At 47.0% G+C, this 13,729-nt stretch overlaps 1 protein-coding gene and 1 long non-coding RNA gene across 3 annotated transcripts in view; one reads left to right on the forward strand and one right to left on the reverse strand.

Annotated features, from left to right (window-relative positions):
* Nucleotides 1-2,735, forward strand: part of LOC113978508 — a 35,858-nt gene extending 33,123 nt beyond the window's left edge. For both annotated transcript variants that reach the window (XR_003537601.1, XR_003537602.1), the window contains one exon: nt 2,354-2,735. This is a non-coding gene — a long non-coding RNA (uncharacterized LOC113978508). The remainder of the gene's footprint in view (nt 1-2,353) is intronic.
* A 37-nt stretch (nt 2,736-2,772) lies between these two features.
* Nucleotides 2,773-12,632, reverse strand: LOC113978507 (ras-like protein family member 11A-like). The gene is made up of 4 exons (XM_027705493.1): nt 11,968-12,632; nt 10,552-10,608; nt 8,245-8,327; nt 2,773-3,544 (listed from the first exon to the last, which is right to left on the reverse strand). Exons 1-4 carry the CDS (start codon nt 12,110-12,112, stop codon nt 3,077-3,079), a joined length of 753 nt encoding a protein of 250 aa, XP_027561294.1. The 5' UTR covers nt 12,113-12,632; the 3' UTR covers nt 2,773-3,076.
* Between the last annotated feature and the right edge of the window lie 1,097 nt (nt 12,633-13,729).

Raw genomic sequence — 13,729 nt, forward strand, 5'->3', positions numbered from 1 at the left:
GCTGTGTAACCTTGGGGCAAGTCACTCGGCTGCTTTGTGCCCAAGCAAACCCAGCTGCAAAGCATCTTGAAAACCATATGGTGCACAAGGTTTAAAGTGCTCAGGAGAATGATGAGGGATGGAGGAAAAAAATCTAAAAAAAAAAAAAAGAAATTCTCCAGCTCCTGCTGCCAGTGGGGTTAATCTGGACCGAATCAATGTAACTGAAAAGAGAATTTTCTTTGATATCCAAAAAACACCCCACACTCTCAAATCTTTTTTTCCTTTCCTCTTTTGACTTCTCTCTCTCTCGGGTTAATTTAAACCTTCAGTGAATACATGTTTTTCCCTGGCAGCCTGAAGTTTCTAATTCAGGATCAGGTTCTACATGACTAAACTTTGATCTTTTACATGATTATTTTTAGGCACTTCATTCCATAGCATTCTTTTCTCCCTGCTTTTCCTGCTGCCATTGCCTTCAGTGGCACAGGGATGTTCTGGGGCTCAAGTACTGCCCCCCAAACTAAATACTGAGCTTTATTGCCTTCTGGAGATGGTACACCCTGGCTTAGAACCAGTGTCAAAGCCACTCCAGGATTTGTATTGCTGGTCAAACAAAGGAAACACGGAAGTTTCTGTAGCAGAATAAATGTTTGCCACATGTTAGTATTTAAGAGAAGACTTAAGTGTTTCAATATTTTTTTGCTTTAGCTAAAATGTAGCATTTTTTCCCCACAGAAATGTGGGAATACTTACTTATGTAAGGAATATTTGTGTGTGCTTCCAAAGCAGGGTGTCCAAGATTGCAAGAAGGGAAACCAACATATTTTAGTCTAGTGTAAACAAGGAATATTTAAAGATGTGAGACATATAGGAGCCATTTTTTCCACTACTCAGGAAAGACCTTGCATGGTTTTATTAATCACTAATGAAAATAAAACATTGACAGGTTTGAAATTGGATGAACTTTCTTCCCAAATAAGAAAGGATTAGAGCTGAAGGAGTGAGTTACAAACAAAACTCACAGGCTGGAGCACCAAAATCTCTTAGGCTTTTATGAAAACAAATGCCAGCAAATTGTCTTCAGCACATTTAGCCCTTGTTATACAGCCCTGGGATGGCAAAATACTTAATTGCCATTCAAAATAGGTGATCATTTTTCCAATAGAAAAATACTTCAGTTTGTGTGTCTCTGACAAACTGCTCTGATTCACGATATTGAATCTTTGGGTTCGATATCTGAGCTGTTGAATCTTTAGATTCAATATTTGAGTTGTGCTATCAGTAACTTAAAACATTGAAATTCTGTGCCATAAATACCATTCTGAAGTGCCTGTGATGCCTAATGACACTGCTCAAACATCAGACTGTTAATTAACCGTTAGCCAAAGTGGAAATCCCCTGACATCCTTGGAGACCCCATTTGGGTGATTGAATTTTCCTTTTCTCCTCCTACCACCACTTGAAACCGAATTTAAAAACAGGTGCAGGTCATTTGTGGGAATAAAAGAATTTCAAATTAATGAGAACACAAGACATTCTCAATGTCCAGCTGTGGAGAACAATAAATAAACCAGAAAGTGAGCTCTAGATAAAGCCAGTCCAGGTAAGCAGAGTTGTCTAATGTGGGGACACAACAAATACAAAATACATTTTCAAGTCCTGGGCTCCACAAATCCTCATCAGATTCAATTTACATTTGTGCTGCTCAGGATGAGTAGAAGGTTGATTTAGCTCAGTATTTCCAGCTGAAACTGAAGCTGGGAGTGTTTTTGTATATCCATCAAAGCTGGGGGTTCCCTTCTGTGTCCCTGAGTATAAATCATTGAGCTTCACTTCATGCTCCTGTGAGTTGCTTACATGGGTCTGTTTGAAGGGAGGGTTGTTGCATCATGAATTTTAGCTGGTCCAACCCCTCTCACTGAGAACAGATTTATGGAAGTTCATGTTGTTGTTACTGGACCCATAAACCAGGGCAGCTCATGGGATACAGCTTCAAATCCTTGGAATGCTGGGACACAACTGAGGCACTGCCACTGAAGTGTGTGTTAACATGATCTGGATGCTCTGTGAGGTACCCAGGGAGGTCTGGTCTTCAGGAAAACAACAAAATCAGGAATTCACGAAGCCAAAAATTTCAGGCACCATAAAACATTTTCGTCTTTAAAAAAATCCCCAAAGCTAATGATTTAAACATACTTCACATGAAGGCCTTGTTTCTTTAAAACAGCATCTTGAACTTGAAGTCTAACTAGCTTGGGAAAAAAAAGTTCAATAGTTTTGGGTGACCTCTTTGCTCTTGATCAATACAGTCTGGTTTTGGGCAGGTTTTAAGCCACTCTGATCTATTTGTCCCTCTCTTGTTGCCATGTAGGAAACCTTCAAAAGAATGAGAAGTGTGAGAAACTGCCTACAAAATGCTGCTCCAAGGATGTATTTTGCCCAAATAATCACTTTCAGAAACAGTCAACATGCTTTTAAAGAAAAATAATCTGGAAAAATAGTGATTTAAAATAAAAGCTCCCTTTGAAGAGACCCTGTAAGGCTGAAGCTTGCATTTGAACAAATCTCTCCCCAAGTTTCTAAGAACACTTTCTAAACTGCCATTTAAAAACTTTCAGTTACTACTTTTCACTATTTATGCTCTTCATTGACTTTTTGCCTTTATTTTCCACTCTTGTGACCAAACAAATCTGGTACCTTTTGCTTGCTCAGTACAGCTCACGTCACTCTCCTCGTGTCCTGCTGCAGTTCATTGCGTGTGTTTGGGAACACCACCATCCCCAAGAGAAGCAGGATTTAATTACTTTTATTAATGAAATCCGCTTTTGAAGACTAAACCATTTGACTATGCCCCTTTCAAAATGGAAATAACTGGGAACAAAACCTATTTTTTAAAATCGCAGTTTGCAAATTCTTCCCTCAAAGAGCAAATTCTGTGAGTTCCTCTGCAGACCCAGTAAGTTCTGTAGCTTCCTTTGCAGAAACAGCTCAGACTTTATAGGGAAGATGTGAAGACCAAGTGGAAGAGCCTCTCACACAACCTGAATTGTTACAGCTCGTTGCCTTTCCAGGGAAAACAATTGCTGTGGCTCCCTCAGAGCGTGGTGGCAGATTTCCCTTTGGAGGTCAGGGCCTGTTTCAAGCGCCTCTTCAGGTCCTGCATGTTGGGGGACTTGGGCCGGACGAGGTGGAGGCCGCGGCGTTTCTCTCCGTTGCAGCTGCCGATGATCCTGCTGAGCTCCTGGCACAGCTGCTGGAAGGCCTCGTGCACGCCCTCGCAGTTCTCCCGGGCCGACACCTCGTGGTAAGTGCCCCCCAGCTCCCCGGCCAGCTGCAGCCCCTCCTTGGAGGACACCTGCCTGGCCCGCAGCAGGTCGCCCTTGTTGGCCACGAGCAGCAGGGGGATGTTGGCGTTGGGGTGGATCCTGCGGATGTGCTGGTGCAGCGGGCGCAGCACGCGGTAGCTCTCGTAGTCCGTGATGGAGTACACGAACACGAAGCCGTCGGCCCAGTAGATGGAGCGGTTTATCTGCTCCTGGCAGCAGATGCTGTCGGTGTCATCCTGTGCCAAAGCAAGAGGGGGACGTTAGGAAAAGAGGGAGCAGAGAGAGCCACGGCAGCGCCGTGGGACCGGTGCGTGGGGTTGGGGTGGGGCTGTCGGTCACTGCACCGGCAGAAACCTCTCCCAACATACCGGGGACAGGGGACACTCCAGTCACACTGGGCCAGGGGGCTCAGCCTGGAGAAAAGGAGGCTCAGGGGGGACCCTCTGGCTCTGCAACTCCCTGACAGGAGGGGGGAGCCGGGGGGGGTCGGGCTCTGCTCCCAGGGAACGAGGGACAGGAGGAGAGGGAACGGCCTCGAGCTGTGCCAGGGGAGGGTCAGGTTGGACATCAGGAGGAATTTCTTCACAGAAAGGGTGGTCAGGCTTTGGCAGGGACTGCCCAGGGAGGTGGTGGAGTCCCCACCCCTGGAGGTGTCCAAGGAAGGACTGGATGTTGCTCTGAGCTGGGGGACAAGGTGGGGATGGGGCACAGGATGGACTCGATGATCTCAGAGCCTTTTCCAACCTCAATGATTCTGTGATTCTGTGAAAAATAAATAAGATGGTTTTACTATAAGCAGGGATTTCCATGGTTACCTCATGTTGAGATACCTGGAGGTCATTTGGGGAGACTGAAGAGCCATTGTGTGGTCAGGAGCTGGTGGGTTGCATGTTGTTCTGATCACTGTTGCTGCTGCTGACTTACTGTTTTGCTTACTGGTCTGGCAGGAAAGTGAATGGGAAAGCACGTAAGGCAGTGAGACCAATTTGGGCTCACTGCCAGGGGACCGTGCGGCCGGGGCAGGGAAACAACCTGATAGGTGGATGGGAACAACCACTGAACTGTACCAAAAGGCAAGGATTGCCCTTTGAGGAAGAGGGAAGCAGGGCCTGGTGTGGGAGGTGCGAGGGGGTGGTTATGTAAATCAAGAGACCTTAAAAAGGCTCCTCCCCTCCCAGTCAGGTGTGCTCGGACCTGGTCTTTCTTTCATGTTATTTGGCCGTCTTTGAAAGTTTAATTAGAGATATTTCTCACAATTCTGTGAACATACTGCAGGTCAGCAGTAAGGTGGAGTGGAGAGGGGTCAGAGCAAACTGGTTCAAGAGAACAGCCAAAATACTGCTGTTGGAAAGTTTGCTCTGTGTTCCATGGTACCAAACCCATCAGAAACTCATGCTGATGTTGTGGATAAAACTGTCCTGGGCACACGAAGGGCATTATAAAATTCAGCAGGCTTGGCACACAGTTGTCCCTCAAGGTGTATTTTAGGGCGTTTTCCAATCCTTTATTCAGTCTCCATGGACAGAGGTTCTCACTAACTCTGTCTGGTGAAGCATGACAGGTTTTCCTGCCTTGCCCATCTCCAGACAGTCAAAGACATTTGAAAAAGCAATTTTTTACAAAGAACCAATCCCAGGAACTGGAAAGGAGGTGAAATCTCCCTGCTGGTTTGCAGAGCAGCAATGGGTTCATATTATTTTTTGCTGGTCACACATTTGCTCAGCCCATCCCCATCCTACTCACACAGCCACAACAATGCCCAGCACTGGGAACATAAAGCTGAATGAGACACTGGAGCTTGAAAACAGATCAGCTCACTTTTCAAGATGAATTTCCAGCTAATCCTCTGCCCTTTGTTATCCCTGCTGGCTGTGACCCAGCCAGGGAGATCCCTGCTGCAGCCACTGCCTGCCTGCTGGGTGTGTAAGGACTGACATTCCTGTCAATATTACAGGATTTCTGCAACTCTGGCATTGCTTTCATATCCAACAAGGCACCAAGAATATTCTGTATTCGGCTCTTGATGAACCTGGTAGGAATTAGAGGTATTTTGGGGTGGGTTCAACATCATAAATACAGAGCCCGAACTTTTATTATTGTTGCTAAATTCCACTCGAGAAATTTTCATCAACTGTTAGAGCATATGCTCCATTATCTACAAATTAAATATCTGCCATTCACACTCATTTTAACAGAATTTGCATGTGTTCAGCAATCGCCCCAAAGAGATCACTTTTATTTAGGCACCTAAATATGGATCATAAAGCCCAACTTCAGGAAGCAGAGGTAGAAAAGAAGGAGTAAAAATAATCAGTTCTTTTATGGCAGATCAGACAGTAAAAAGAGAACTACTGACAAGTTCCTCTGTGGGAAGAAGGAAGCAGAATTTCTGAAGGCTCAGGGTATAAATTAGCCTTACAACTTCCATCAGGAGTTCTGCCAACGAACTGCTCTGTGGGAATATTTCAGGATTGCCCACAGAGACACCGGCTCATCACACCTTGCCGTTCCCTGCCCTTGCCAGCTCAGCGATGTAAATCCTGTGAAACCGTGTAACAAACGCCCTCCTCCCTCCCCCCGAGCCCCCCAGCCCAGCAGAGCTGCCCGCGGAGCGCAGGACCCTCCTCGCAGCCCTGCTGGGAGTCAATGAGGTGCAGCCCGGCCGGGCCGGGGCGGGCTGTGGGAAGAAGGGCAATTTGCGCTGTTGGTGCCTGGGCTGTCTCCAGGGTGGGGATAATTAACCACCCTCCGCGGCCTGGAAGCCTCTTTTCACTACCGAACTCCTTTCACGGCAAAACTAAAAAGCGCTAATTGCGCTGGCAAGCGTTTGGAAATGCGTTTGGAGAAGGTGAACGCTCAGGGAGCCCTAATGAGCAGAAATGCTCAGTTACCCCAGCAGGGCCCACCCGGGAGGGAGAGGGATGGAGAGTCCCCAGCGGAATGCTTTATTCGGGAAAATCAAAGGCTAATGGGCTACTTTTTAAATGGAAATCTCTTCTCCAAAATGGGTTTTGAAGCACACACAGCCCTTTGCCATGTATAGACCAGCAATGAATCACCCAACAAAGCCGGTTATCTGCTTGCTTCTGTTTCTCTCTTAAACATTAACATTTCTGGTGGCTTGAATCCCGAGGGATTCCACATGACTTCCTCCTGGAACACTGTACTCAGCCCACAGAGTGCAAGAAACTGTCTTCCCTAAGGATTCTAACAAAAACCCAACCTATTCTCAGTCTTAACCAGTCCTGTTAGGGAACGGTGCCTTCAATTATTGCAGATGCACCATTTGATGCACACAGACACAGGCTGATATAAGATAAGGGTGTCTGTGGGAATTGTTGGGACAGTGAGACCTTTGACTGGGACAAAGAAAGTGAAACTCCTTCCTAACTGAGTTAAAATCATGTCTGACTGAGGAACCTCAGCTGTTGGCAAGATGGAATTTTGTGGAGCTCTGGGTAGAGTCACTGAACTACAGGGCACAGCCTTAATCAGAAGAGGAAAACTAGAAAATAACATATATCTGGTCTGAAAGAGGGAATTAAATCATTCCACTCCCTCTTTTCTCCCTGGGATAGAAGGGAGAGGGGGTTCCCTGTGTGAAGGGCTCATCAGGCAGCCCCAGTTGTGCCTAATCCCCACCCACTGCTCCTCTTTGCAGGTCCTGCCTAAGCAAGCTGGCAAAGGGCCTGTGTGCTGCAAAGTCCCACTTGAATATCTGGAGCACTTCCACAGCAGCTTTTGTTTGCTTTTTAGTGTCCAGAGCAAATGAGGGCTCCTCTCTTCCCTCTGTGTCTTCCAGAAGCAGCAGAGTGTGGAACCTCATCAAAGCTTTCCACTTAATCTGCTTCCAGTCAGGGGAGAAGTTGGACATGGGAACTGAGGCTGGGGGAGCTTTGCTTGTCCCGTCCTGCAAACCCAGGATGGAGCAGTTCTACAGCCCAGAAATGCACCCCTGGGGCTGGGTGGGTCAAACAAGTGCCCAGAGCTGTCCAGGGTGGCCTGAAAGAGGAGGAGAGAAGGTGCTGTTCCCATCCAGACGTGTTTGGCCAAGTCTAAGTTTAGACTGAGGTTAAGGCCACACCTAGAAGTTTAGGCTTGATGGTGGAAAGAGAAGACCTGATTTTATCATGACATCTCAGCTATTCTATAGGAATTATTGCTCTCATGAGATTTCCACCATTCATGTAAAACCAAATTTCACTGCATTTCCTGCTGCTTTGACCCTATTTTCATCCTCCTGTTCTGCATGTGAAGCAGGTCTTCAAGGAAAGACATATCAATCTTAAATCCTGCTTGGAAAAACATTTCTAGAAACAAGTTCCTAGTGAAATATGAAATCTAGAACATCATAGAATCATTAATGTTGGAAAAGACCTCTGAGATCCTTGGGTCCAACAGAATATCTAAAACACTGATAGAAAGAGTGGTGTAGACAAATGCCAACACCTTAAAAATAAGGAACTAATTAAAAACAAAGCAAGGCAACCAGTGAAAAACACTGGAAATGACAACTGCTGGGAGGCTTCTCCCCTTGGAAAGGGATATTTTACTATATAAGAGAGACTTTGGGTGTGTAACAACGTCTGAGCTGAGCCAGCTGGGCCTCTGGGCAAGTGAGTTTTCTGCCATGTGGGGACAGAAACCATTTGACAGGAAATAAAACAACCAAGGAGTTATGATTTTCCAAGATTATGATTTTCCTGCTGTTTAATCTTGGGATGCACTAATGTGTTTGAAACAGATATGGGTTAATTTTGACTTACTCTTAAAAGAACCTGATTTAACCACTCCAGGGCTATTAGGTGGGGCTTAAGGTACCCCCCGAGTCCTGGGTTTAGGCCGAGGTATTTTCCTGCTGCCAGGTGGAGTCACTTAGAGATGGAGCAACCATGAGACAACAACTGTGTGGAAAAGCACTGAGCAGATGTTTTACCTCCAGTGAGACAAAGGGAGTGTCCTGCACCTGCAGAGAGATCTGTTCCCCATCGATGGTGAACTTCCTGGAATACAGAGCACCTGGAGGGAAAGGAAGATGGTGAGTCAGGGACTGGAGGAGAAAAGAGCACAGAAAGGCAAAAGGGAACTGTTGGAAGGCAGAGTTTTGTGGGATATGTAGCTGCCCATGGGGAAGGGAACAGCCCTGCAGTGGTTGTTGGCTCAGTGGGAGAGGGTGTTTGCTGGGGGGGATGTTTTGGATGGACAGCCAGGATGGGGGCTGGGAAAGAGGCTCTTTGTACTGAATCTAATACTCCAAGTGGGGGCATAAATCCCAGTCAGGTTTCACCCCCTGTTATTCACTTTATAAAATGTGAACTGCATTTATATTTTATCTCAAACCAAGATATCCAGGTGTTGTCTGTAAGAGGAGTGAGCTATTTCCTACTGCATTTTTCTAGATGTCTTTAAAAAAGAAAAGCATTCTAGTCTGGGACAGTGAGTGACTGTATCTAAACCACTCAGATACTCTTTGGGATTTGCATGATTTTAGCAGAGTTTGGTTGAAATCCCCGAAGACTGGACGCTTTGAACCTGACCTCTGGTTATTCTGGATGACACATGTTCAGGGCCAAGTGCCAGTTCAGACCATCCAGGACTGATCTAGCTTTAATAAAACCATCACTAGTCTGGCCTGGAACTTAATTTTGTTACTGGAGTGGGAGTTAAATGACAATGAAAATCTAAATCTTGATCTTCTGAAATATCTGTGGTTGTGACAAGAACAACTTCAGAGGTTGATGTCATCATGATTTTTCTTTAGAACTTAACACACGTCACATGGATGTGTGAAGAAGTGCTTTCTGCACAGCTGGGGTGTACAGCCCTTCTGTCTGCTCCAAATACAATAGTCACTGCTGCCTCTAGAACAATGTGCTGCAGCTCCAACCCAGAGGAATCCCAGCTGCTGGAGAGGCAGCAGTTCAGATTAACAGGGAGGTCAGCTAGTGACAACAATGCTTCTGAAAATCATCTTTGTTTCAAGGAAACAAGTGGGTTTATTCCAGTGGCAAAGAGTCTGAGCCCACAGAAACATTTACAATACAAGGCAATTTAGCACCTGAATGCAAAGTGTTTTAATACGGACTGTGAGGGGATCTAGCCCTTGTAGGATTCATTTGGGGCTTTTTAAACAGGTCAGACCTTAAGCTGAAAAGATGGCACTGTTTTATGGGAACCACGAGCAGCCAACATGTTATTTCTGTTGTGACCAAAGAGCAGGTTCTCCAGAGGAAGGAGAACACATCTGAGTGATCCCAAATCCACTGCCACCTGTTTCTTCTTTCTGGGATATTTAGCTCTTCTCCAGCACGGCCGTTGGCCTGGGAGCTTAATGAGGAAAGCATGTGGTTCCCAGCAATGGCTCTGGCAGGAATCCACTGCACAGCTCGAGTCTGACTTGATGTACAACCTCCCCGGGAAGGGATGATGGAACAGGAAGAGAACCAGTGCAGCCAAGCATCAGGGTTACCCGGGGTCAGCGAGGGGGAGCTGTCAGGAGGAGCTTTCACATTGTATTTCATCAGACAGGCAGAGATCAAAGGTGTCGTGTACTGCTCCCTCTTTCCTGCTCCTCATCCTGAGTTCTGCAGGCACCTCCAAAGTGAAGCAATCGCTGCTTGGAATCCTGTCCACCTTCACCCAAACCCTGTGAGCTGCTTGTGCCAGTAGGAATGAGCACAGGGGACGTGATCCATCCTACAAAACCAGCCAAATCAGTCGGCATTCCTTGGAACAGAGGCTGTGAATGAAACAGGAACACACCCTCTGAGGTGCCAGCATTAAACAAGGAATGAATGGTCACTTTGCTTATCTGAGGGAAAGGACTTCAGTTTGGAAGTCTCCCTGGTCATAACAGCCTCTGAAAAAAGGGAATGCACAGAAAAACCCCTGAGCTGCATTTTACACCCTTTGGAGTTGCTTTGGCTTCCCTGGGGTTCCAGGGAGAGCAGCGTTGGGTTTCCACGGTTTAGTTGTTCCTTGAGTCTGTGTTTTAATATAGGTATGTCCCCAAGCAAACCTTTTACTCTGATCCTTTTCCATCGAGTAGGAAAAAAAATAGCTGAAAGGATCATAAATAATGAGCCGTTGATTTATTGCTTTCATAGCTTGAGGCTATTAACTGAAAATATGCACCTTATGGACATCTAACACCGCCTGGCTTTCCTGTAATGTGCACCAGTCACTACAGAGAGGAGATTTATTTTCAAACTATCTGCAGTCCTGCTGGAGAGAGCAAACTCACCAGTGTTGGCTTCATAGTCCCCAATAAATCTCTTGGTGAGAAAACGCACAACCAGGGCTGCAAAACAATGACAAAAATATGGGCCTTAATGGGAACCAAAAGCAATCTGTGCAGAACACATGTAGCATCTTCCTGGAAGAATTAGTCTCATATGAAACCAAGTTAATCTCTGGACTGCTCACATGTTACTTTGCAAATGCTTCTCTCAACACTCACAGAGGAAGATCTGGGGCCAGGCTGTGATACCTGATCCAGAGTTTTTCACAGCTTGTGTTGGAAGTGAGCCCTTGGTTCAGTGTGGCTGTTCAGGGTGGGACACAGAGGTTGGTTCCTTGTGACTGGAGGTAAAACTATCTGTGCTTTGCTCTGAAATAATGTAGAAAAGGACTAACAAGCCAGTGGACTGCAGCTAGTCCAAATACCACATTTGTGTCCTGTGTCATACAAGAAGGGAGGGGGATGGATGGTTCTTCCTGGTCTTAAAAACCCTCCTCAAACCCAGGAGTGAGACCAGATCACACCCAGCAAACAAACTGCATATGCTCTGCACACTTGTGTCTCCTGCAGCACCCCGGGCCTTCTTATTCCCCTCAACCTGTGCTGCTTTTACATTAGAACATTTTCCTTTTTCTTGATACTTTAGAACACTTAAAATACCATCGTGGGAACAGTAACTTATGTTCCTGTAGTGCTTTCCTGTAGTAGATTCCTAGGAACTTGCAAAACCACTTAATTACTGCCTAAATAAAATGGTTTATTCTGCAAACAACTCTTATCATAGATTTCATTTTAAACAATCATTTTTTCTCACAGTGGTCACCCTTTAGCCCCTTTAGATGAAACTGCCTGTGCAATGATCTTCAACAAACTACTTAAAAATAACAGGGAAATGTGTCTGCTTCAAAGCCAGTCCAATGAAATATTTTACTGAATCCTGTGGAACCTCAGATGTAATCAATCAGATCTGGTCTTAATAATTTCTGACATCATGAACCATATATTCAAAAGTAAAAATGCTCATTTTACCCTCTTTCCTTTCCCACTCCTTTGGAGAATAATCCAGGAAGACACCTCTTGTACTCTGCTGTTTGTCTGCAGAGCATAAAATAGCATAATACAGCAGGGGGATAAGAGCCACTGGTGCCATTTTGGGGGGTGGAAATTTAGACACGGTTCAATAACTTACACAAGGCCAGGTAGAATCATCTGTGAGCACAAAACTCCCAGCTCTGCCCCTCCCCTCTCAGCCTCTGCTGCTCACACCCCCCGACAGCAAAGCTGCCTCACTTTAGAAAAAAATAATAACTCCAAATGTTCAAGCTGCACCAAATTCCGCGGTGTTGGGTTTGCATGAGGTGCAGAGGAGCTGGGAATTCCCGCTGGCAGGAAAAGCAGGGAACACACCTGAGTTCTTACCTGTCTTGCCGACGCTGCTGCCGCCCAGCACCACGAGCTTGATGATCTTGTTGGGCGCAAGGTCACCCACGGGGTACTCCGGGATGGGCAGCAGGAGGAAGTTAGTGGAATACTGGGACATGGTATCCTGAGGGATGAGCCGCATGCCAGGAATGAGAGCTGCTGCGCTCGGCCCGGGAGAGAAAAGAAGGAAAGCGGCCCCTCGGAGCCTGTTCCTGGCCGTGTATCCTTGGGGAGAGGAGCCTTCTCATCTCCTCGGAGCAGTTTTCCCCAGGAATGTGAGAGCGCCCGGCCTCCTCTTCCCGATGGCTCAGCTCAGACAGAGACTTTGGAAAGCAAAAGGGAACTTTTTAATCAGCCCCCGTGAAAACTGACTCCTCCATCCCGCAGCCAATCACGAGGGGAACCGGGACATTCCTGGAGCCGGGCACGAGGAGCCTGAGCCTCCATCCCCGGCTCTCCCCGCGCTGCCTCCCTCCCCACGGCCTGTTTGATGTGCTGCCTGTCCCTTGGCTCTCTGCTACCACGAGATTCCTGTGTTTTCCAGCCGTCACGATACGGTCACCCCGTGCTCTGCCCTAATCCCACCCTGAATAACCCCGTTCTGCCTGTCCAGTTCCTTTGCGTTTTCAATGGGCTCCAACCCCGCTCTGTTGTTCTCCCTGTCCTATTGTGTCTGCTTTGGGCCCCTTTGGAGCTCTGATGGGACGCTCCTCTTCAGGAAAACAAACACATTTCCCCCCCACACCCCCCCGAGTTTTTAGGCAGCTGTGGGTTATTCCCAAATCCCAGCTGACATGTGTGTCCTTCAGGATACATTTGATCTGCTGCTTTATACGTGTTGTTGGTCCTAATGGCCCTCTGGAACGTGGGTCAGCATCAGGTTGGGACACTGCAGCTTTTCCAAACATGGAAAAGGGAATTTAGGGCTGGTGACAGCCTTGGGAAGCTGAGGAAGGGTGAGCCAGACAGAGGGAGTGAAGAAAGAATGACTTCTACAGGAAAAGTGAGTGTAGTTTTAGGACAGCTGGGGCTGTGAGGGCTGTGGGGATGAGAGCCTGTAACTGTACAGCAGCTACAATCAGCTCTCAGCTCCCAGGGATAACGGGCAGGGAAGAAAAAGGGAAGAACTCTGGGGAGGGAATGACCCAGATAAAGCAAAACTGCAGATAATATAAACCAGATGGAAATTAAAGAACAGCAAGTGTAGTTGGAGCATTTAATCTTTGAAAGACTTCTCTGAAGGGGACTGGAGAAGCAGGAGAGGCAGAGCTGCAGAGACTGCTGAGCCATGGACTGTCCGGCTGTGTGGGACACGTGGATATGAACAGAGATAATCCACCCACAGCCCCTGGAGAGCTGAAGGTGCAGGTTTTCCCTGTGCTCTGCACACTCCTGGCAGGCAGGAGTAGGCTGGGCTCGCTGCAGAGGGGCTGGAGACACCAAACAGCCTCTCTGTGCCCAGCTGCTTCCACACCACTGCCCTCATCCCCAGCACACACCTGAGCCCTCCCCAGCAGGGTCTGAAGGGCAAGAGGGGGTTGTGAGATACAACAAGAGGATGGGAAATCATCCCAAAGCTCTGGGGACTGCCGTGACCTCAGTTTCCACACCAACACCAAGAGGATGTGAACTGCCCTTAGAAAACCCCAGCTCCAGGGCAGAGCAGTCCAGTGAAATCAGCACAGGAATCTGAAGATTTATGAACGTGTCACTTCTCTAAGGTTCTGTTTCCCCTCTAAAAACCACTTGTGCAGCACTA

The sequence above is a fragment of the Neopelma chrysocephalum genome, unplaced genomic scaffold (genome assembly GCF_003984885.1).
Source record: "Neopelma chrysocephalum unplaced genomic scaffold, ASM398488v2 Primary Assembly neopelma1_336b, whole genome shotgun sequence".
In the NCBI taxonomy this organism is placed as follows: domain Eukaryota; kingdom Metazoa; phylum Chordata; class Aves; order Passeriformes; family Pipridae; genus Neopelma; species Neopelma chrysocephalum.